Source organism: Hipposideros armiger, unplaced genomic scaffold (assembly GCF_001890085.2).
Source record: "Hipposideros armiger isolate ML-2016 unplaced genomic scaffold, ASM189008v1 scaffold_540, whole genome shotgun sequence".
Lineage (NCBI taxonomy): Eukaryota > Metazoa > Chordata > Mammalia > Chiroptera > Hipposideridae > Hipposideros > Hipposideros armiger.
The window spans coordinates 930,904-951,406 of NW_017731890.1; the positions used below are offsets into that span (position 1 = coordinate 930,904).

At 54.0% G+C, this 20,503-nt stretch overlaps 1 protein-coding gene across 13 annotated transcripts in view; it reads left to right on the forward strand.

Annotated features, from left to right (window-relative positions):
* RAP1GAP (RAP1 GTPase activating protein) overlaps positions 1-20,503 on the forward strand; it is a 63,018-nt gene that overhangs the window by 18,503 nt on the left and 24,012 nt on the right. For 8 of the 13 annotated variants that reach the window (XM_019668851.1, XM_019668840.1, XM_019668842.1 and 5 more), the window contains 2 exons: positions 7,796-7,880; positions 16,117-16,210. Coding sequence is in view for 4 of the 13 variants with exons in the window: in XM_019668840.1 (XP_019524385.1) it covers positions 7,796-7,880; positions 16,117-16,210 (179 nt within the window). In the remaining 9 variants the exon portion in view is untranslated. Of the gene's footprint in view, positions 1-7,795; positions 7,881-16,116; positions 16,211-19,811; positions 19,955-20,503 lie in introns of those variants that run through there. The other 5 variants (XM_019668850.1, XM_019668853.1, XM_019668841.1 and 2 more) reach the window with 2 other exon arrangements.

The following is a 20,503-nucleotide window of genomic DNA, read 5'->3' on the forward strand; positions in this document are numbered from 1 at the left end:
CACCCTGTCCCAGGGCCTCCGGGCCACAGCGCAGGGCTAAGGGAATGCACTTGAGGGAAGACTTGAAGATGGAGGGGTGACCCAGAAAGCCCACTCTAGGGAGCCTTGAAAGGAGAGTCAGAGATGAGGGTCCAGGACTGATAGTAACTAACCTGCTGTGTGATGTTGGGCAAGCCCCTTCCCCACTCTGGGCCTCGGTTGACATACCTATAAAGTAAGATTATGCAATCACCAGGACTTGCCTATTACCCACAATGCCTTGCCCTACACCCTCCTTGTTAGAGCTGCTAACCCCAAGATGCTCACCCCTATGCCCTCCCTTCCACCTCCACCCCTGGAAGCCAATTGCATAGCTTCCAGCCTGTGCCCGGCATAGAATTAGTGTAAAATGAGGGTCATTTTGATTATTAATTATGATTTCCAGGCATTCAAGGCCTGTCTCCACCTCCCTTTCTAGCCTGGGACTAACTTCTCCTGTGCCCCTCATTTCTGGTCGATGGGAATATGGTCCCGGTGAGCACCATCTTCGTGTTTTTGCTCACATTGTCCCCTCCCCTTGCTGTGCCCTCTCCATTTCCACAAGCCCTTGCCACACCTCCACCCCACCGTTGTCACTGTTGAGTGTTTTCTTTCCTTATTCCCTCCACACACCCTATCTTTCTCTCCTTAGCATACCTCCCCTCCTGCTTACCACGCCTGCAGAGCACACATTAGCGCTCTTTCCTGGGGCAGTGGGAACAGCGTGGCCTTCGGAGCCTGACAGATAGGTATTTGAATTTGCCTCTGCCACATACTAGTGGTGTGACCTTGGGCAGGTCACTTCCCCTCTCTGTGCCCCACTTGATGCTCAGTGAGTATTTGTGGAATTGGATCTTCCAGTGAATTAACCTCAGTTGAGATGAACGTGTCCACATCACATTGCGGTGCGAGGCAGGCTCTGAGGTCCTTGAAAGCAGGGGTTGCTTGAGTTACTTTTCACTGAAGCCCACTTTCCAGCATGCGTTCCATTAAAGCTGGGCTGTACTCTCCTTATCTCTCTGTTCTCCACACAGTTACCCGAACCCAGTGAATGCTTAATGAATGTTTGTGACATTGAATTGAATGTGTCCCGAGAGTGGAACAGGTGACACTTTGTCAAGTAGGCTGGGAGGGCTTCCTGGAGGAGGTGTGGCTTCCCCCTTCCCTTTTTAAAAAAACTAGTTAAGAGATTGGGACTTAGATCAGGGGAGCAGTGAGGGCTGGTAGAGGCCAGATGTGATCAGGGCTGGATTCCCCTGCTCCCTGTCCCTTGTCAGCAAGTTACCTGCAATGGAGAAGCCCAGAACAAGTGTGCAAATGTCATAGAATTGAGGCCCTGCGGGAGGATTAAGGGCCAGTGGGACGGTGGATGACTCTGGTTCTGCAGCCCTCTTGGGGGATGGACATTTAAGGTGGCTTCAAATGGTGGGGAAAGAAGGAGGTGGAGCAGTGCCAGGATGGGAGCATGGCAAGATGCAGTTGTGCAGGGAAGGGGGGTTCTGGAAATATCCTGGGAAGAGGAGGCTCAACTTTGACTTTAACGCTAGGAGCCTGGGAGGAGGACGCTGGACCCAGCAAGGATTAAGTGCCAGCAGTGTGCTGGGTATTTGACTGTGGTCATTAAGCTGTGTCCCCATTTTAGAGGACCAAACCAGGACTGAGAGCAGTGAAGGCTCTGGCCCAAAGTCACAGAGCTGGCACGGGCTGCGTTTGAAACCAGATTGTTTTCCTGCCAAGGAAGGGACCTTGGCCAGAGACAGGGACGCCATGGGAATGAGGGAAGTCCTGGTTCTAAGGTGGTTGGGGGAGAGTGAGATGACCCCACATACCTCCGAAACAGGGGTCACGGCCCAGCTCCATTTGCCCCACCACGAGGGCCCACCTGGTCACTGAGTTATCTACCCTTGCCAGTAATGGTACCAGTTGCTCCCATCTATGAAGCATTTCCTGAGTCCCAGGCCCTGGGCCAGACACTTCATCTGAATTATTTCATTCCATCCTTATACCAGCTTTACAAAGTAGAGACTATTACCACCTCTCTCCCTCCATTTTACAGATGAGGACACTGAGGCTCAGGGGTATACAGTCTATGGGTGGTGAACCAAGACTGGCAGAGTGGTCAACCTGAGGCCGTTCCTTTAATTCTCGCTCTCCTAGATGCTGCCTGTGCCAAGTAGGGGGCTTGGGTGGGCGGCCCCTGTCCTCAGGTGGTTTCTCTCTGTCATCACCGAGGCACAGGCCCTGGGGGTCTGTGTACCACTGCAGGAAGCCCAGGCTGGCCTCATTAGTGTCTCTGAAATGCCAGGCAGGCACAGCCCGCTGGGCCTCCTCATCTATTATGCATCTAGTGGGCAGGCCCCCGGCAGGCAGCTGGCAGAGCACAGGATGGCAGAGCGAGCAGCCGCTTCTTGAGCCCATACCTGCCACCAAAACTCTGGGCAGGAATCCCCCAAGGTGAATGCCAAGGCAGCTCCTGCCTCATCCCCTTGGCCCAGCTGGGGTAAAGGGTCCCACTGGGGATCGAGGCATGGATGCTGGTCCTCAGCTTATTAGCCCTCCTGTTCCAGCAGCCACTTCTGAGAGAGGCTGGGACCTTGGTTGAGCTGGGGGGTCTTCTGGGACTAGGGTGGGTAGGGGCAGGCTGAGTTAGAATCTTAAGTGCACAGGCTCCTGGCTACACAAAGCCTCAGAGTGATAGAGTCATGGTCATTGATTCATCATTCCTTCATTCAGCCGCAAGTAACTACTGAGCAGCTACTCTATGCCAGGCACAGTTAGTTCTAAGGACTGTAGATGCTGCAGAAAATGAGACACGTCCAGTCCCTATCTTCAGAGAGCTTCGTTTGGCCAGCACTTCACCTGTTTTTTTTTTTTTTTTTGCTGAGCCATCCTGCTACCTGTTGGCAGCTCAGCGGCTGCTCAGCTCAGGCTGGACTAGAACTGCTGTTGCTCAGAGCTCAAACTCTTGAGCGAGCTCTTAACCAACTGAGCCACTCGGCCGGCCCTGCACTTCACCTGTTTGAGCCTCAATTTCTTCATCTCCAAAATGGAGAGTAGGGGAGATGGTATGTCAATAGGCGAGAAAACAAACTACGATGGTCGTGCTGGATTTAAAAGCAAGAGCTGGCCCCTACCCAGAGCTCACTGCATGCTGGGCTGTGTTCCAGGGCACTTTCCATATATTGATGGATTTAATCCTCCAACCACCTCCTGTGACGTCCTGTTATTATCCCTGGTTTAGGCCTGAGGAAACTGAGGCACAAAAGGGTTAAGTAACCTGTTCAGGGTCTCTTGGTAAGGGTGAGGTTTGAACATAAGTAGCCGGGCTCCAGTTTGCACATCACCGTGTGGTATATGGCTGGAGGATGATGGGGGGATTCATGGAAGGCCTTTCTGAGGAGGTGGCATTTGAACCAAAACCTGAAGAATAAGAGGAGCTGGGTGTGGGAACAGTTAGCAAGGGAAGGCGGCAGTCCTGACCGAGGGCACAGCAAGTGCAAAGGCCCTGAGGCAGGAACAAGCTTAGTATGTTCTGGGAACAGGGAGGAGGCCAGTGTAGCTGGAGGGATAAGGAAGAGTAAAATCGGGGGTCGATTTGGAGGAAGGGGGTCGATTTGGAGGTCAGATTGAAGCAGGGTAGGCGTTTGGATATAATGTCAGTGACTGACATGCAGCACCACTGAGTCTTAGACTCCTGGCTTTGTAAAATCTTAGCATCAGAGAATTTGAGCCTCCTAGAATCTTTGGAAATGGAAGAGACCTTTGAGGTACCCTCCTGTGGCCTCCCACTTAGCAAAGAACCACTCCTTGGGTTCACGACCCCTTTAAGTATTGAAAGAAGACTTTGGGGGTCTCCTGAGAAATATGCACCTTTTTTTGCAGCAACTTCATGGACCTCTTGAAGCCCACCGTCCCTGGTTAAGACCATCACGACCTCTTAGCAGCTCCTTGGCCGGCCCATTCTTGCTCACTCCTAGTGACAGGAGGCTCACTACTCCATCACTGGGCAGCTCAGACAGACATCAAAAAGTTCTTCCTTACTTGGAACCAGCTACCTGAGCCCAAGTGCACCCTCTTGGTCTCCCACCCCACACAGTGGCCCTTCAATGAGATAAGGATGGGGATTACGTAGTATTTCCCTAAGTCTGCTCTTTTTGGTCTAAACAATCACTGATCCTAGCCCACCCTCCTTTTCATCCTCTGTTCAGCTCAGCTCTTGCAGGTCTCGAAGCCATTTTGTCCCTCTCTGTCTTCCTATGGGGCCAGGAGATGCCCCCTTCTGGGGAAGGCCACGTCCTTAGGGAGGACTCCTGGGAGAGACCCAAGACCAGAGGGATCCCCTCTTCCAGGAAAGTGCTCCTTTAGCTTTTGGAGACAAGATCCCCTCTAGCTGGTTTTGGTCCTGGGACTGGCACTATCTTCCTGTGTGATCTTGGGAAGTGAGTCTCTATCTCTGGGCAGTCTCCCCATGTCCATCTTCGGCACAGTGAAGAGGCAGAGATGGTCGGTCCTTCAGGTTTCGTGCAGCACTAAGTTTCCCAGTCTGTCCGGCCCTGCTGGCCTCTACATCCTGGCAGTGTGCAGGCTCGGGTGGTGCATGTAAATATTTGGGTTCTGTTTTCGGGCAGACCTGAGTTCAAATACCAACTCCAACTTTTCTTACTTCCTGTCAGTCCAGTGCTGTGTCCAGTGCAGGTTAACTTCTCTGGATCTCGGTCTCTTCACCTGTAGAATGAGGACAATAAGAGCACTGACCTCGTAGACGGTTGTGGGGATTAAATGTGGTCATTTGTGCCAACATCTAAAACCAGAGCCTGGCACAGAGTGATGCCAGCGATCCCAGCTATTGCCGTATCATCTTATGTGCTGGGCCCTGCGGAGGGTACAGAGTTGCCACGTGTTGACTCTACCCTCTGGAATCTCACCACCTGCCAAGAGGTGAGACCTGCTTACACGTGAGCATGCTCCCCAGCCTTGGGCACTGACCTTGACACTGGCCCTGAGAATGCCAGCTTTGCAGTCAGACAGGCTTGCACTGAATCCCGGCTGGGTGACCTTGAGCAGTCCCTGCCCTGGCTGGGTGGTGGCAGTGGTTTCTTCCTTGCAGCAGGGGTGGGTACTGGCCACAGAATGCATCGGGCTTTCCCAGACCCACCCTCCCACAAGGTCAGGGGTTCTTGACATGACCCTCTACACAAATCCACAGACACACACACAATTTCCCTAGTCACACTCCTAGACTTGACTCTCGTCTGGACAGCTTTATCATGAACACAGAGTTACATACATACACGGTCACTTGTGTAGCAGATCATGACTGGGCATGACTGTGTGCCAGGCCTCCTAACACATCCTGTTCTCACCTGAGGAGGTACCATTTCTAGTAGGAGAGCCTGATAGTGATTTAATAATCACACTGGAACAAGTGCAAACCAAACTGATCAACCTGTGATGGCCAAGGACAGGCTTCTGGGAAAGCTGGTCAGGGTGCGAGCAGCCTGTCCCAGCCTGGAGAGGGGGGAGGGGTTCCAGAAAGAATGGATGAGAGCACAGCACGTGAAGTGTGATGGGGGAGGACAGGGGAGAGTGTACCAGGTAGAGGGTACAGTGTGTGCAGAGGCCTGGAGGTGGGATGGACACGCAGGGCCTCATGGGCCACGTGAGGCTGTTGAGTCTCGATCCTGCACGCAGTGGGAAGCCACTAGGGGCTTTTAGGCAGGTGGATGATGTGACACATACAAACATGCTCGCATGTAAACCCACACACGCCCCAGACACGAGCACTTTCTCTCCCACCCACATTTCACGTTCCTGCCATCTACATCCTCATCCACAGAGTCACACACACCCTCTCTCACCACCGGGCAGAGCTGCAAAAACCCGGTGCTGGCTGCCAGCACGAGTGTCATACATTTGCCCCACCTGCTTGCTGATTTTGTGGGGCAGGGCCCTCTGATCCAGCCAGGAACGACCTTTGTTCACCCCACATTTGCACAGACAAGTACACGCCCCATGCATACACGTGTAGGATCCTAACCCCCACCCCCTGCATGTGGAAGGTGGCTTCTAGGGAGTACTTTCACATGCATTATCTCATTGAGTTCTCCCAGCAACGCTGCAGGGAAGAATTATCAACATCATTTTACAGCTGAGGAAATGGAGGCTCAGAGAGGTGAAGTGACTTGCCCTAGGCCACAGAGCTGGAGCTTGACATAGCAGAGAGATGAACTCAGGTCCATCTGACTTCTAGCTCTGTTCACTGGCCCATCTGGACTCAGGCGCACGCTGCTGTCCTCATCACCTTTCTAGGCTCTCACTGAGAAGGTGACAAGCAACCTTCAACACCAAATTCGTCCCGCAACAGGTTAATCAACATGGGAAATTATTTAGAGCCCCAGTGTGTGCCCACCTGCCTAGTGACCCTGCAGCCTCAGGGGGTAGTGCCAGGGGTGGGGCCGGGCACCTGCCAGCGTGGGGCAGCTCAGGGCATGCATGGAGCTGGAGCCAGGAGCAGAGCCTGTATTTGCATTTGCAAATGAGGCAGACAGCCCTGTCCACGCGCACACGCTAACCTCAGCTGGCCTGGCTCCCAGGACCTAACAGCTGAAGTCTCAGGCCATAGCCCTCTGCCCAGTTGCCTGGGCTGCTGCTCTCCTGCCTTCTCTCTTCCCTGACCCTCAGAGAAGGTTGCCTAATGCCTAATGTAGGGGAAAGAGTATGGGCTTCAGAGTGAGCCAGAACTGGGATTACAGTCACCTCTGTCACCCCTGACTGGGGGACTTTGGCCATGGTATTTAACCTGCCTCTGTGTCAGCTTCTCCTTGGAATAAAGAGTGAAGAATATCTCCTTCTCAAGATGCTTGAGAAAGGTAAAGGAATCGGGGACTCAGAGAGCTGACTGTAGTAAGTGCTCACTTTTAAGAAATCTTTCATAAGCTTCTTTCCGATTATAAAAATATTAATAATAAGTGCTCATTGTAAAAATCTAAACAATGTAGAACAATATCTTCTGTAGAAGGCAGAAGTTCCTTGCGGTCCTGTTTCCCAGGGATAACCCGTGTGAACTTTTACATGTAATCTTAAATGTTTACAAGTAAGATTTTTGTTGTGCAACTTGCTTTTTTCACTTAAGCAATATGCCTCAAACCCCTTTTTCTGTCTGACTGGAGACGCCCTTTGTCATCGCTGCATGGTATTCCATGGTTTGCATTTAATCAGCCTCCTTTGAATGGATGTTGGGGTGGCCTCCAGAATTTAGCTATTGCAAACCCTGCTGCAGTGAATGTCCTTTGTTTATATGTATAAACAAAGGACATTCACTGTATATATATTTGCATTTGTGTAAGTATTTTTAGAGGATAAATGCCTAGAAGTAGAGTTGCTGGGCCAATGAGGATGCACATTTTCATCTTCAATAGGAATGGCCAAACAACCCTGCAGAGCAGTAGTCACAATTTGTGTGCCCCCAGCCAACCCAGGAAAGCTCATTTCCTCAGAATAATGGGACTTATTCACTGCTTCTGTCCTCAAACACAGAGACCCTAGTGTCATCAAGAGGCACAGATTCCAGATGTGGGAGGCTCCTGGGAGGTCTAGTCACGCCCATGCCCTTTTTATTCCTCCTGTTCCCATGCTTGTATCTCCCCCTATGTATCCCTGAGAGGCTCTGCCTGCCTTTGCGTGACAGGGAGCTCAGTACCTTACACAGCTGGTGGTTTTACTCCTTGGCAGCTTTATTTATCACATTGTTTTCTACCTTCTCACAACTTTCGCCCGGGAGTCCTGCCTCATTCCTCAGCAGCCTGCAGAGAAGGAAAGAAGGAAGAAAGGAAGAGAGAAGGGAAGGCCAGGAAATGTTCATGGTTAATGTTTATGTATTTACATGTATGAACCCATTTACTCCTCATGCCAACCCTTGGAGGCAGGTACTGTTATCCCATTTCGTAGATGAGGACACTGAGGCACAGAGAGGTTGAGTAACTTGCCCAAGGTCACACAGCTGCTAGGTAGCAGAACTAGGATACAAACTTAGGCAGTCTGGCTCCAGAGCCCCACCTCTGATGTTATACCTCTCTAGGCAGGAGCCTATAATTTGTTGAACACTTACTGTATAGAGTCACGTGCCACTTAACAACGGGGATGCATTCTGAGAATTGCATCATTAGGTGATTTTGTCATTTTGCAAACATCTCAGCGTGCACTTACACAGACCTAGATGATACAGCCTACCCACACCTAGGTTATGGTTATAACCTATCGTTCCTAAGCTACAAGCCTGTACAGCATGTACTGCAGTGAATACTGTAGGCAACTCTAACACAATGGTAAATATTTGTGTCTAAACATATCTAAGCATAGAAAAGGTACAGTAAAAATGCAGTATAAAAGATAAACAGTGGGGGGTGAACGGTGAGCTCAGTTGGTTAGAACGTGGTGCTGATAACACCAAGGTTGCCGGTTCAATCCCCACATGGGCCACTGTGAGCTGTGCCCTCCTTAAAAGAGCCAACTATGCCATTGTAGCATGAAAGCAATGTGTAACCAATGACCATGGCTGTTCCCCAATAAAATTTAAAAAAAAAGAAAAGATAAACAGTGGTACACCTGTATAAGGCACTCACCATGGATGTAGCCTGCAGGACCGGAAGTGCTCTGGGGGAGTCGGTGAGTGAGTGGCGAGTGACTGTGACAGCCTCGGACATTTCTGCCCATTGCTGAAGGCTTTATAAACACTGCACACTTAGGCTATGCTACATTTATGGCACAACAGGAGATTAGATCAAGCACAAAAGAAAATGATGCAATCAAAAGATGTAAACACCAGGCGTATGAGGCTGCTGCTCATATAACACGGCGCACTGTTTTACAGCAAGCTTTGTTTATATATAAGTAGAATGAGTACTCTCCAAAACAGTGATAAAAAGTGTAGCATAGTAAGTACATAAACCAGTAACATAGTCATTTATTATCATTATCGAGTATGATGTACATAATTATCACATAATTGTATGTGCTATTATTCTTTTATACAGCTGGCAGGGCAGTAAGCTTGTTTACACCAGCATCACCACAGACACATGAGTAATGCATTGTGCTACAATGTTGAGATGGCTATGATGTCATTAGGCGATAGGAATTTTTCAGCTCCATTATCATCTTATGGGGCCACCATCGTCTATGAGGTCCGCCATTGACCGAAACGTCATTATGCAACGCATGACTGTACTCAGCTGTCAGCTAGTCAGATTGTACATTATAGTATCTAATGTATTCTGCAGAACAACCCTGCAAAGTAGGTATTACTACCCCATTTTGCAGATGAGGAAGCTGAGGCTCAGACAAGAGAGACAACGTGGAGGAACCTGAGGTGCCCTCCACAGCCCCTGCTGGGGAGAGTAGGCCCTCCAGGGTTCCAGCCCGTCCTCAGCTGACTCAGCTCCCAGCTCCTCATCCTCCCATTCACCCTGCTGCAGAACGTCCAAGCCCCCCTTAGCATCATCTAGTCTGCGTCCCAGTTGCCAGTGGGAGCTGCTTGGGGAGGTTATGGTGACTTAGTCTTGAACATACGGCAATTTAGAGACAGAGCCAGGGCTTTTCCTTGTCGCCTTTGATTAGGAGATGGTGACCCTGTCCAAGGGGGTTTCACCTTGGCCTGGCTGGAACTTCTGCTCACCAGCCTGGCCTGGGGTCCATGAGGCAGCAAACGCACTGACTAGGGAGGAAGATGGATGGATTAAACAAGGCCTCAGCACCGGAGGGTTCAGTGTCTGCGCAGTGAGGCCCAAGGAGCGCCAGGAACAGCTAGAGAACAGTCCGAGCCAGTGTTACTGAGCCTTTGCTTTGAGGTGGGGGAGGCCTGGCTCCCCAGCTCTGATGCCAACACCCAGCCCCATTGTCTGGCCCAGAGCAGGCGTCAGAACGTGTGTCCTGAATGCATGACTGAGCGTGGGCATGAAGGGCAAGCGCGGGGGAAGTGGGGGGGTGATGGAGTGAGTGAGTGAAGGAATGCATGGTGTTTGCAGAAGGGAGACCCCTGGGCTGCAGAGGTGGGGGTGGGGGAGGACAATAGGTTAACGAGGGAGGTGAGGGATAGGTGGCTGTGAGACCCAGTGGGCATCAGGCCCCAGCGTATGGGTGCTGGAAAGGTCCTTCCTCTGGCCCACCCTTCCCTTGGACACTAAGGGTGGGCGGCATGTGCCAGGCCCATCAGTGGGAGTTGTCTTGCGCCGGTGGGGCAAGGAGTAGAGCAGCTGGGTTTGAGGTTTGGGTGTGGTACCTTGGACAAGTCACCAGCTCTGTCTCGGCTGCAGTTTTCTTCCGTGTAGAATGGAGATAACGTTACCTGCCTTAGCTTCCTTGTGAGGCTGTTGAGAGGGTCTAGAATGAAGGCGGTCTGTAAGCTGTAAAGTGCCAGGCTGGGTGAGCAGGTGTTGTTATTACCTGAGCAGAGGCCCCATGGCTAGGTCATCTCAGTGTCACTCCTCCCCCCTGTCCCGTGTGCAGGGAGGATTTCATCCCCCCAGGAAGTGGGGAGGGTCAGGCTTAGGCCACAGCAGGGCCTGAGCCACCTGGGCAGGGAGGCGCTGGCAGGCGGCAGGTGGACGGGAGGCCCGGTCCCCGGGTGCTGCACCCCGGTGGGGGCCAGTCCCATGACCTCCTCTTGGGGCTGCCAACCTGTTGTTTGCTCAGGAGGCCGCTGCCTGGCCCAGCTCCGGGATCCGGGTATCTCGGCGCTCAGCCAATGCAGGGTGAGGGTGGGGGCCCCATGTGCCACCTTCCAGCTCACCTGGAGCCTGAGGCCCTCTCCTCCCACCTCCAGGGGGACCGTGCCAGCTCTACCCCTTGGTGGCTATGGGACCCCAGGGACCATCTGGCAACTTCACTGAGCCTCCGCTGCCTTATCTCTGAAATGGTGTGAAGATAACAGCAGCCCTCAATCAGGGTTGTTGTTGTAAGGATTACCTGATATCACTGCGCTGGGCCGCCCCCACGCTCCCTCTTGAACCCTGGTGAAGGTCAAAGGTACCTGGGAAAAGAGAGCCGGGGCAGCCATGCCCGGTTCCCACTCCACACCCCTCCCCGTGGGCCTGGGAGGAGGAGGCCCGGCTCCCTGGGCTGAGCTTCGGAAACTTGCTCGCTGGGTTGCCCCTGGCCCCCTTCCCTGGCACCTTGGCAGAGCCAGGGGCAAGCAGCGTGGTCAGTGCCAGATGGTTGAGCTCTGGAGACAATGGGCCTCTGTTGCCCCTGGGGAAAGAGGCAGTTCCAGGGCCACCTCTAGTCTCTGGTTTTAGGATATTACAGAGTCTCTCCAGGCCTGATACCATGGGTGGGAGACCCAGGCAGCTCCCAGGCCCTATCCAGAGAGGCCCCTCTGGGTGAGGGGGGGTCCACAGGAGTAGCCCTCTTACCCCCAGCCCCTCCCCCCACATGAATCACCAGGTTGGCAGAACCAGCTGGCCTCATGGACCTCTGGTGACCAGCACTGGGCCGACCTGGACCCCTCAGGCCCCTGTCTTGGGTTAGTCCCCGCAAATCCTTCTCGGCCCAGTGTTCACTGGTGGCTGAGCCCCTCCTCTGCCCTCCAAGCCACCAAGCCTGGTTTTCCCAGCTTGTGTGCGTGCTGTCCAGCGCCTGTCCAGCTACCCTGCTGCCCGTCACAGTCTTCATGCCTTACCTGGTCATATGTCACCTGCTCTGACCACCAGAGTCTCACCTGTTTAAATTGAATTTTACAGCATGAATAGTTCATGAGGCAGTAAAGAAGGAAAGAGGAACCCCCTGCAGAGGGAACAGCCTGTGCAGAGGTTCTGAGTTGGCTTGTTTAGAAAACTGCCTGCAGCCCGTCCAGGCTAGGACAAGGCAACAGGGGCAGGACAGGAAGGGACTATGTGTGTGTGGAGATGAGGCTGCAGAGGCTGCAGGAGTCAGACCCGCCTGGGGGCCTCCAGGCAGGGCAGCTCTCTCTGGGTGGCCAAAGGGCCAAGTCCTACCCCCAGGACAGTCCTGTTTCCCCTCTGGTGCCCTGAAAGGGTGGGGTTTTCTGGGAGAGTAGCTAATACTAATAACAACAATAATAAGAACAATAACAACAACAACAGCAGCAGCAAATGTTCTAGAATGCTCATTCTACTCCATGGCTCACAGCTGCTCTCCGGGTAGGTACATTATCCCTCATTTTGCAGATGGGAGAAAAAGACAGGCGCCTCTCCCCAACTCTCCAGCTGGGTGACAGGTGTGATGCAAACCAGGGAGGCATCTGGTCACCTGTCCTCAGCCTTCCCTGACTCCCCCACCATGCCTAGGTCTGACCTGGGTTTTGCAGAGTGTGGGACCTCCCTGAGATGCCCCCCACCCCAGTGTGACATCCGGAACCCTGGACCGATGGAAGTTCTAGTCCTCAATCTGCCCCCCACCTTGCTGGGTGACCTCGAGGTGGTAGTTTCACCTTTCCCAGCCTCAGTTTATTCTTCTGGGAATTGGGGATTCTAGCAACTGATTATCTCCTGATCCAGTTCCGGTGAGTCTCCCAGGGGTGAGCAGATAAAAAGGCTTTTGAGAAGTACAAAGAGCTGTAGTGACGGCGCAATTACTGTTACCTCGATGCAGAGCGATAAGGAACTGGGAGGAGGTGCAGTGACAGTTGCCAAGAAACCTGGGAGCTGTCGGCAGCGGCTTCTGGCCTGGCCCATCCCACTCAGGAGCTGGGCCACGAGGCTGTCTCCCCACACCCTTACCTCACCCTTTTCCTAGGAAAGATGGGTGCTCTGAGAGGGAGGGGAGCTGGGGCCAGCTGGCTGGTGGCCATACAGCTGCAGGACCTGAAGGTGACCCAGGAATGTGCCTGGCCTGGGTTGGCCCTGGTTTTCTCTGTGACCTTGAGCAAGTCACCGCCTTTCTGGCTACTACCTTTTTCTGTGTCCAGGTGTCCTGTACCTGTAGACAGGTGTCCAGGCCAGACAGGGCAGGATTGGAGCTGGACCTAGGGAAGATGCTTGGCAGAAGGAACGTGACCAAGTTTGGGGAAGTCTGCAGAGGCCAGAGGCAGAAGAGGAGGGAGGAGTGAACTAGAAAGGTTGGGGAAAGAGTGAGAGGTGAGGAAGGCCGAGAAGAGGAGGAGGCATCAGAGGAGGCAAGGGGCTGAGTTTATTTATTCCTTCAAAGTATTTATTGAGCAACTACTACTTACTAAGAGGCAGTATAGTGTGGCCTTAGGGCACAGAATCGAGACCTGGATGGTCAGGGGTTAAAATCCTCCCTATTTCACTTACATTTACTGTCGGCATGACCTTGGACAAATTGCTTAGCCTCTCTGTTTCTTAGTTAACCTCCTCTGAAAGATGAGGATTACATTAAGTTACAAGTGAAGCAGTAGAAGCAGAGCCTGCACAGGGTGCGTCCTGTTGGCTGCTGTCGCTCTTGATACTATGGTTACTGCCTCTTGGACGCGACCTGTTGGGTCCCCAGGGCTGGCTGCCCATGTTATGACGTTCAGATCTTGGGCTCTGGAGCAGCAAACTTGGGTTCCGGTGCCTGCGCTGCCTCATTCACGGCGTGACCTTGGGCAAGTTAACATACCTGTTTGAACCTCAGCTTCCTCCTGTGTAAAGCAGGCAGTTTTTGAGCACCTGTCTCTTGGGGGAGCTGTGAGAACTAAATAAGGTCATGCAAGACACAGGTAGGCTGTGGCTTTTGTTATAACTGCCCTTCGAACCCTCAAGGCTGGGATGATGAGGGCAGGCCGGCCCAGAACTTCCGGTCGCCTGCTCTGTCCACATCCTGGATCCCATTCCTCCCTCTGACCTTTAGGACCTCAGCAATGACCTTTCAGGTGGAGTTGCCTGGGGGGGCGGGGGGAGGGCTGGGCATTGCCTGTGAGGAGTGGGACTAGAGCCAGCCAGGAACGGGTGAGCGGAGGGCTCAAGGCTGGTCCTGGATAGAAGCCAGGGCTCCCTTGTCTTCAGGGACCTCCCTCGTCCGGTGCCAACATGAGCAGTCCTGAGATGGGAATCTGCGCACGGGGACACTGAAGCTGAGAGGGTTCTGGGAGGGGAACCTTTTAGGGAGCTGCTGCTGGGCTGGCCTGCAGTGGCCATTGTCTGGGTCTCGGGGCATGACAAGGGGCAGAGAGAAGAACACCACCCCAATAGCTCTATCATTGGCAACAACCTCCACTTGGCAGCCAGGGCCGTGCCAGGACTGCGGTCCCCACCACCATGGGGGCCCACCCTCACCTGGGCTTCAACCCCAAGACTTCTAGCCCCTGGGCGGCCCCTGCTCTCCATCCCACCGACACTGGTGCTGCTTAGTCAAGGGCATGGAAGTTTAAATGCTGAGTCTGTCACCCACTTGCTAGGGGAAATGGCTTCCCCTCTCTGAGCCTCATTTTCTCCCATCTGTAAAAATGGGGAAAAATCCTAACCGTCCGGCACTGCAGTGTGGAGGTAACAGGCTTGACACAGTTCCAGGCACACAGTAGGTCTCAAAGAAGAGTCCCCATGGCAGCCACAATGGAATGTGCCTGGACCATTTCTATGGGCCTCTCCCTAGTCCCCCATCTCCAGTTTCTCTCCACGTCAGCGCGCCTTGCAATCTACAGGAACGTGTACTTAGGCTGTTGCCTTGCTCACAAACCTTCAGTACCTCCCTACTGCCAACCTTCATTCAGTTATTCTTCATTCAACTGTTCGGCAAATACTTAATGAGACCCTAAGGTGGGGAGCCAGAGTTTATCATGAATGAATATCAAAGAACTTATTGAGTAAATAAGTTCTGCCCAGTAAATAAGCTAGTAGCTGCCCAGGCTCTGGGATGATTTTTTTTTTTTGGAAACTGAGGCTGAGAGGAGTGTGTCACTCTCGTAAGGTTACACAGCAGGTAAGGATGTGGGAATACCTCCCCCACTCAAGTGCCATGGGCCAGAAACGCCACTGTCACCATAGCCATCCTTCCGGGTCAAGACCTCACTTTTTAAGATGCACCCCTCGAAGGTGGAGAGGTATCTCTCCCTCTGGGCCTTTCTCCTGCTGGAGTAGCTGGGCTGAGGGGACTCAGCAGGGATGCTCAGGGCTTTCTCAGGGTCTCTTTCCTGGACCACGTTCCTGCAGGCCCTTCCCCTCTTAGGGCGCGGCAGTCCCTGCTCCACCTGACTCAAACAGCTGTGTGCCTCTGAGGATCATCTGTTGGCCTGAATGACTCACCCTCTGGGGACTTGCCTGGGTTGATAGGACCTGGGCGGAGGTACAGCCACGTCAGGGTGGCCCCAGACGGTGAGCGGAAGCTAGGCGTGCTCCCCCAGCCCTAGGCTCCCTGAATCCCAGGGACCACTGGGCACTTCCTCTCCCTGACCCCAGAGGTGGCCTCCTTGGCAGGCTTGCTGGGGTGACAGGAGCTGACTTCACCCTCGCCAGACCTGTTTCTTTTCCTCAGGGAGAGGTGTGGGTGTGGCCAAAAGGTCGGGCTTGGAGTTCGTCAGGCCTTGTGCAGATGCTGGCTCCTCTGCTGACCAGCTGTGTGACCTCTGCCTGGCTCTAGGTCCTCATCTGTCAAGTGGGAATACCAGTGTGGTGAGGAGTCTGTGCCCTCAGGCCTGGAAAGGGGCTCAGCACAGGGCCTGGCACATAGTAGGCCCAATGAGTGTCAGGCATTGTTACTGTCAATGATAGCAGTAGCCTGGGGGCCTCTCAGCCCGAAGGCCGCTCTCTCCCTGAGAGGTCCATAGAGGCTGGGGCACCCTGCTTAGTCCAGAGGTCAGGGCTCAGCCCTCTGCGGCAACCCTCACTGCCCCCTGCCTCAGTCTACCCATCTTCAGAGTGGGCTGTGGACAGCCTTTCGGCTGGAGTATGCGTGAGGGAAGCTCTCCCTACTGGAGAGCTTGGGGAGACGCTATCCACATTTCTGATCTCTGGGGAAGGAGATGCTGTTTGGCAGCCCCGCTCAGGAAGTCCCTCCCCCCCTCCTCCTGCAGAACCCCGTACCCGCTCCTCCATGAAATCTGCCTTCCCCCATGTCCCCCAACTCTGAGGGTGACTCTTCCTTCCAAAGTTCACAAATCTCCCAACTTGGGGCTTTCCCTGACCTCAGACTCTTTTTGTCTTCCAGGAGGAGTGATGGACAGAACCAGCGCTTCCCTCAGGCACTAGACCTGCCACGAGTGGACTTAGTTCCCCCCAACACTGCTTCACTCTACCCAAAGGCAAGTGTCTCCGTCCCCACTGCCCCTGGTCCGGAGACCCCCAGAGATAACCTAAGAATGACTACTGGGCAGAGGTAAAATGTTCGGGGCTACCACCCTGACCCCGGTACAGTCTCAGAGGTTGGACGGGGGTCTCTAGCACTGCTGGGGACAGGGAAGAGCAGCTGGGAGTAAACTGGCCAACCAGCTATTCTTCATTATATTCATCATCAGCGTCACCATCAGTTTCCTCATCTGTAAATTGAGTATAATGACAGTACCCACTTCACAGGGCTATTGTGAGGATTAAATGGAAAAGTGCCGATAAAGCATCCTGTGAAACACAGTATCTGGCACAGCGTCAGAACCTTATAAATACGGCCATTGTTCTTATCATCAAAAGCAAATGTTCGTGCAGTACCTGAGTTGTGTCAGACTGCCCTGGGCGCTGAGGGGCCAGAAATCCATCAGACGCAGACCCTGCCCTCAGGGAGCCGTAGTCCAATTTAGAGAGAAATAACTAAGTAACTTATGCAGAACATCAGATACTAGTAATAACCACTAGTATTGATTGAAATTTACTATGGACCATGTGGGTACTTAATGCTTTACATGCAGTATCTCGTTTCATCCTCAAACTGTAAGTATTATGTGCTGGCCACTATTATTAGTTCCATTTTGCAGAGGAGAAAATTGAGGCTCAGAGCAGTTACGTTATTTGCTCAAAGACACACAGGTAGGAGGATGCGATGGGACCACGGCCAGAACTCAGGCTGTCTGACCAGAGTACCTGGTCTTGTGGCCTCTCTAATGTAGAGGGGTCATAGCCCTCACGTTTGCAGTATACTTCACAGTTTCTAAATCTTGTCCACAGGCATCATGCTTCTTGGTTCTTTCATCAAACCTTGGGTCATAGGCATTCTCCACATGAGGATCTAGATGCTCAGAGAGGTGAAATGGTTTTCCCAAGGTCACACAGCCAGGAAATAGCAGAGGCAGGATCCGCCAGGCTCCTGTCCCAGCACCCTGGCCTGGAGCAAGGGCCACGCACCTCTCCTGGGCCAGGAGGACAAATGGCCAAGGAATGGTTTCCTTGTGGGGGACCACCACCTCCAAGGGGGTCCCAGGTAGGCATCCTAGAACTTCTGCTCTCTATGCCTGGGCAGTAGCCCAAGACAGGCCATGTAGATGCTGGGTCTTGGCAGAAGGGAGTGACTCGATGGCAGCTGGGTTCATGAGTGAGCATCCGAGAGGAGGCCTGGGTTCTCACCAAGGGCTGTGTGCTCTTGGACCATAGTGTCCCCTCCCCGGGACTCAGTCTTCTCATCAGAAAGATGAGGGTTGGAACAGCCCATCGCCCTGAGTCCTGCCTGCTCAGACAGCCTGGGGCTGGCCTTCTTGGATTAGCTCTGAACTACCTCCCCTCAGGCTTCCTGGCCTCCGCCCAGTCTGTCGAGAAGCCTCTGTTTGTGCCAACACAGCCCGGACTGCAGGCTCCCGCCAGCCCACCCCCACCCCAGAATCAAGACACAGTCTGTGGATCTTCCTCCTTTGACAGGGGAGGAAACCAGGGTCCAGAGGCACTGAGTGACCCGTCTGGATCCCCAGCAAACCAGTGGTGGGGACCCAGGCCCCTGAGGGAACCAGGCCCGTGACACATTTTCCATCCCCCTCCCCAGTACCCCTAACTCTGCACACATTTATAATGTTGATGGAGCCAGTCTGAGGGGCAGGAGACCTCCCTGTACCAGTGGGCACGTCCCTGCCCCTCTCTGGGCCTCAGTTTCCTCCTCTGTAAAATAGAGGTGACAATTCCTTCTCTATCCACCTTGCCAGTTTGCAATTGAGTGATGACTGTGAAAGCAACTTTGGAAAGGTGGAAATTAGGAAGCTGAACTATTATCAGCATCATATATTCCCAGAGTAGGACAGAACACCCTGAAAGGACGTCCCCCTCTTCACTGGGAAGCCACACTTGTACAGACACCGAGCTACCCAGGATCCTCCTACCCTGCCCCGCCATAGGGATTTCTCCACTTGGGGATTCAGAAATCTGCACACATGTATATGTACAGCCTACCCACACCTATGTACGTGGACACAGTCATGTCTGCACATGGATTCAGAGGCTTGCACATGTACACGTGCAAGAGACACATGTACAAACACACAAAAACATACCCAGGATGCCCAGGCACACAGAGCCACATCTACTCTCAGAGTTGCATGCACACACATACAGGTGCATGCACACATGTGCACCCCCTTCACTCTACCTGTCTCATAGGCATCTCCGGTGATAGGAGCAGGTCTTACCTCCTCCCAGTGTGGGAATGGATGTTTCTCTGGGTGCATTTCGATGGGTGCCCGGAAGCATTCAGGCCTGGAAGTGCCTGCATAAATCAATATTTGCTGCTGTTAATTATTAAAAACAAAGCTACACCGTGTCTGGAACACACATCTCTGGGATTCCTGCTGGCTCCCCGGACGCCAGTCTGACTCAGGGCCAGGTCTAGGGGAAAGGAAGGTGCAGTCCCTCCTTCCTTCCAGGAGCCTTTGGCCTTGGAAATGGAGGATGGTGGGCAGCTGCTGGCAGCTCCCTCAGGAAGCCGAAGAGAGGTTGGGCACCGAACTGGTGGGCAGCCTTGCCCCTGCAGGGTCCAAAAGAGCTGGTGTTGACTTGGCCACAGCTCAGGAAGCAATTGCCACTTTCCCAGCATCTGTCTGGGGAGGGGGTGTTGAGGCCCCAGCCCTGCCCCCATTGTACATTGGCAGACACAATGCAGGGTCAGCTGGAAGTGTCTGCAGAGACCATATATTTTACAGATGGGGAAACTGAGGCCTACAGAGGTGGCAGGGATTCCCTCAATACCGTGGGGCCTTTGCAGTCCCTCCTCAGTCACTGTAGTTGTCTCCCCTAGGGTCAGAGACAATTAGGATGGGGGTGGGGGGGGCAGTTAAGGGCCAGGTATGGCATGGGGTCTGGGGAAGGGAGGGAACAGGCCAGCCACTGTCAGGCAAAGAGAAGATGAGGAGGGAGGGGAGAGCAGCTCCAGGCCTTTTCCTGGATTCCTAGTTCTGTCTTTTCCTAGCTGTGTGATCTTGAGCATGATTATTTCACCTCTTGGAGTCAGTTTTCTCTTCTGTAAAATGGGGATGACACTTGTACCTCCTGGGTTGTGAGGATAGCATGAGACTTGCTAAGGTGCCAACATTAAGTAGGTGCACAAGAAAAGTCCTCTGTCTCCAAAGTAACCCCCATCCTCTTCCTGCCGGGCTCACAGCCCATCCCAAGAGCCCCGTCCTGGAGGCCCTGAGGCGGAGTACCCAAAGTCCGGAAAGACAGAGAAGGCTGCTGAGGGGCGCAGCGCTGAAGTTTATATAGCGCTCTGACAAGAGCACGCAGGCGCAGTGGCCGGGCACCACAGGTCCGGACGCTTCGGTGGGCGGGGCCTCCTGTGTCCCCGCCCCGGATCCCCGCAGCCCCGCCCCGGCCCCCGCGCCGCCGGTACCTGGCGTCCCGCCCCCTCCAGGCCCGGCCAGCCCAGTCCAGGCAGCGCGCCGCTGGAAGCCGGAGCCGGAGCGCGGAGCTCGGCGCTGCGGGGCCCGGGCCGGGGCGCGCGCGGGTCGGAGCCGCGGGACCCGCTGAAGCGCCGCCGGGGCAGGGGCTGGGGCAAGGCCGGACTCGGGATGGCGCAGCCGCGGCCCCTGGCGCCCCTCGGCCGTCCGCGGAGGGGCTCGCTGCCCTCTGGAGCCGGCTGGCAGGTGAGGACTCGGGCGAGGATGGCCTGGCCGAAGGGGTCCGCAGGAGCTGCCGGCTCTACCCGACTTCCTCGGAGCCCGGGAGACTCTGACCCAGCCAGGGCGGGTGTGCGAGGCTCCGTCATGGAGGGTGTGTTAGCTTCTGGGTTGACACCCGGCCACGGCGGCCACAGGGCACACCCCTGCCCTGGGGTCCCGGGCCTTGGGTTCTTTTTTGCCGCTGCCCACGAAACAGAGTGCCCGTGATGACACTGTGGCTCTGGGCTACAGTGGCACTGTGTATATGTGTGTACTGGCCTTGGGACCATTTCGTGCGTCCCTGTCCCCTGTAGGGGTGGTCTGAATGTCACAGTGTAACTTTGCATGGTGCCCTGGGCTACTTGGATCACAGCCTTCCATGTGTCAGGGCGTCTGCTGCTCCTGTGAGGCTGTAACTGTGTCACTTGTTGCTGTGTGTGCACTCTGGGTGACAGTGCCGTGTGTCAGTGTTTATGTGGCTGTGACTCCCGGTGCATTGCTCCTGCCCATGTTACATCACCCTGAGTGGGGTGC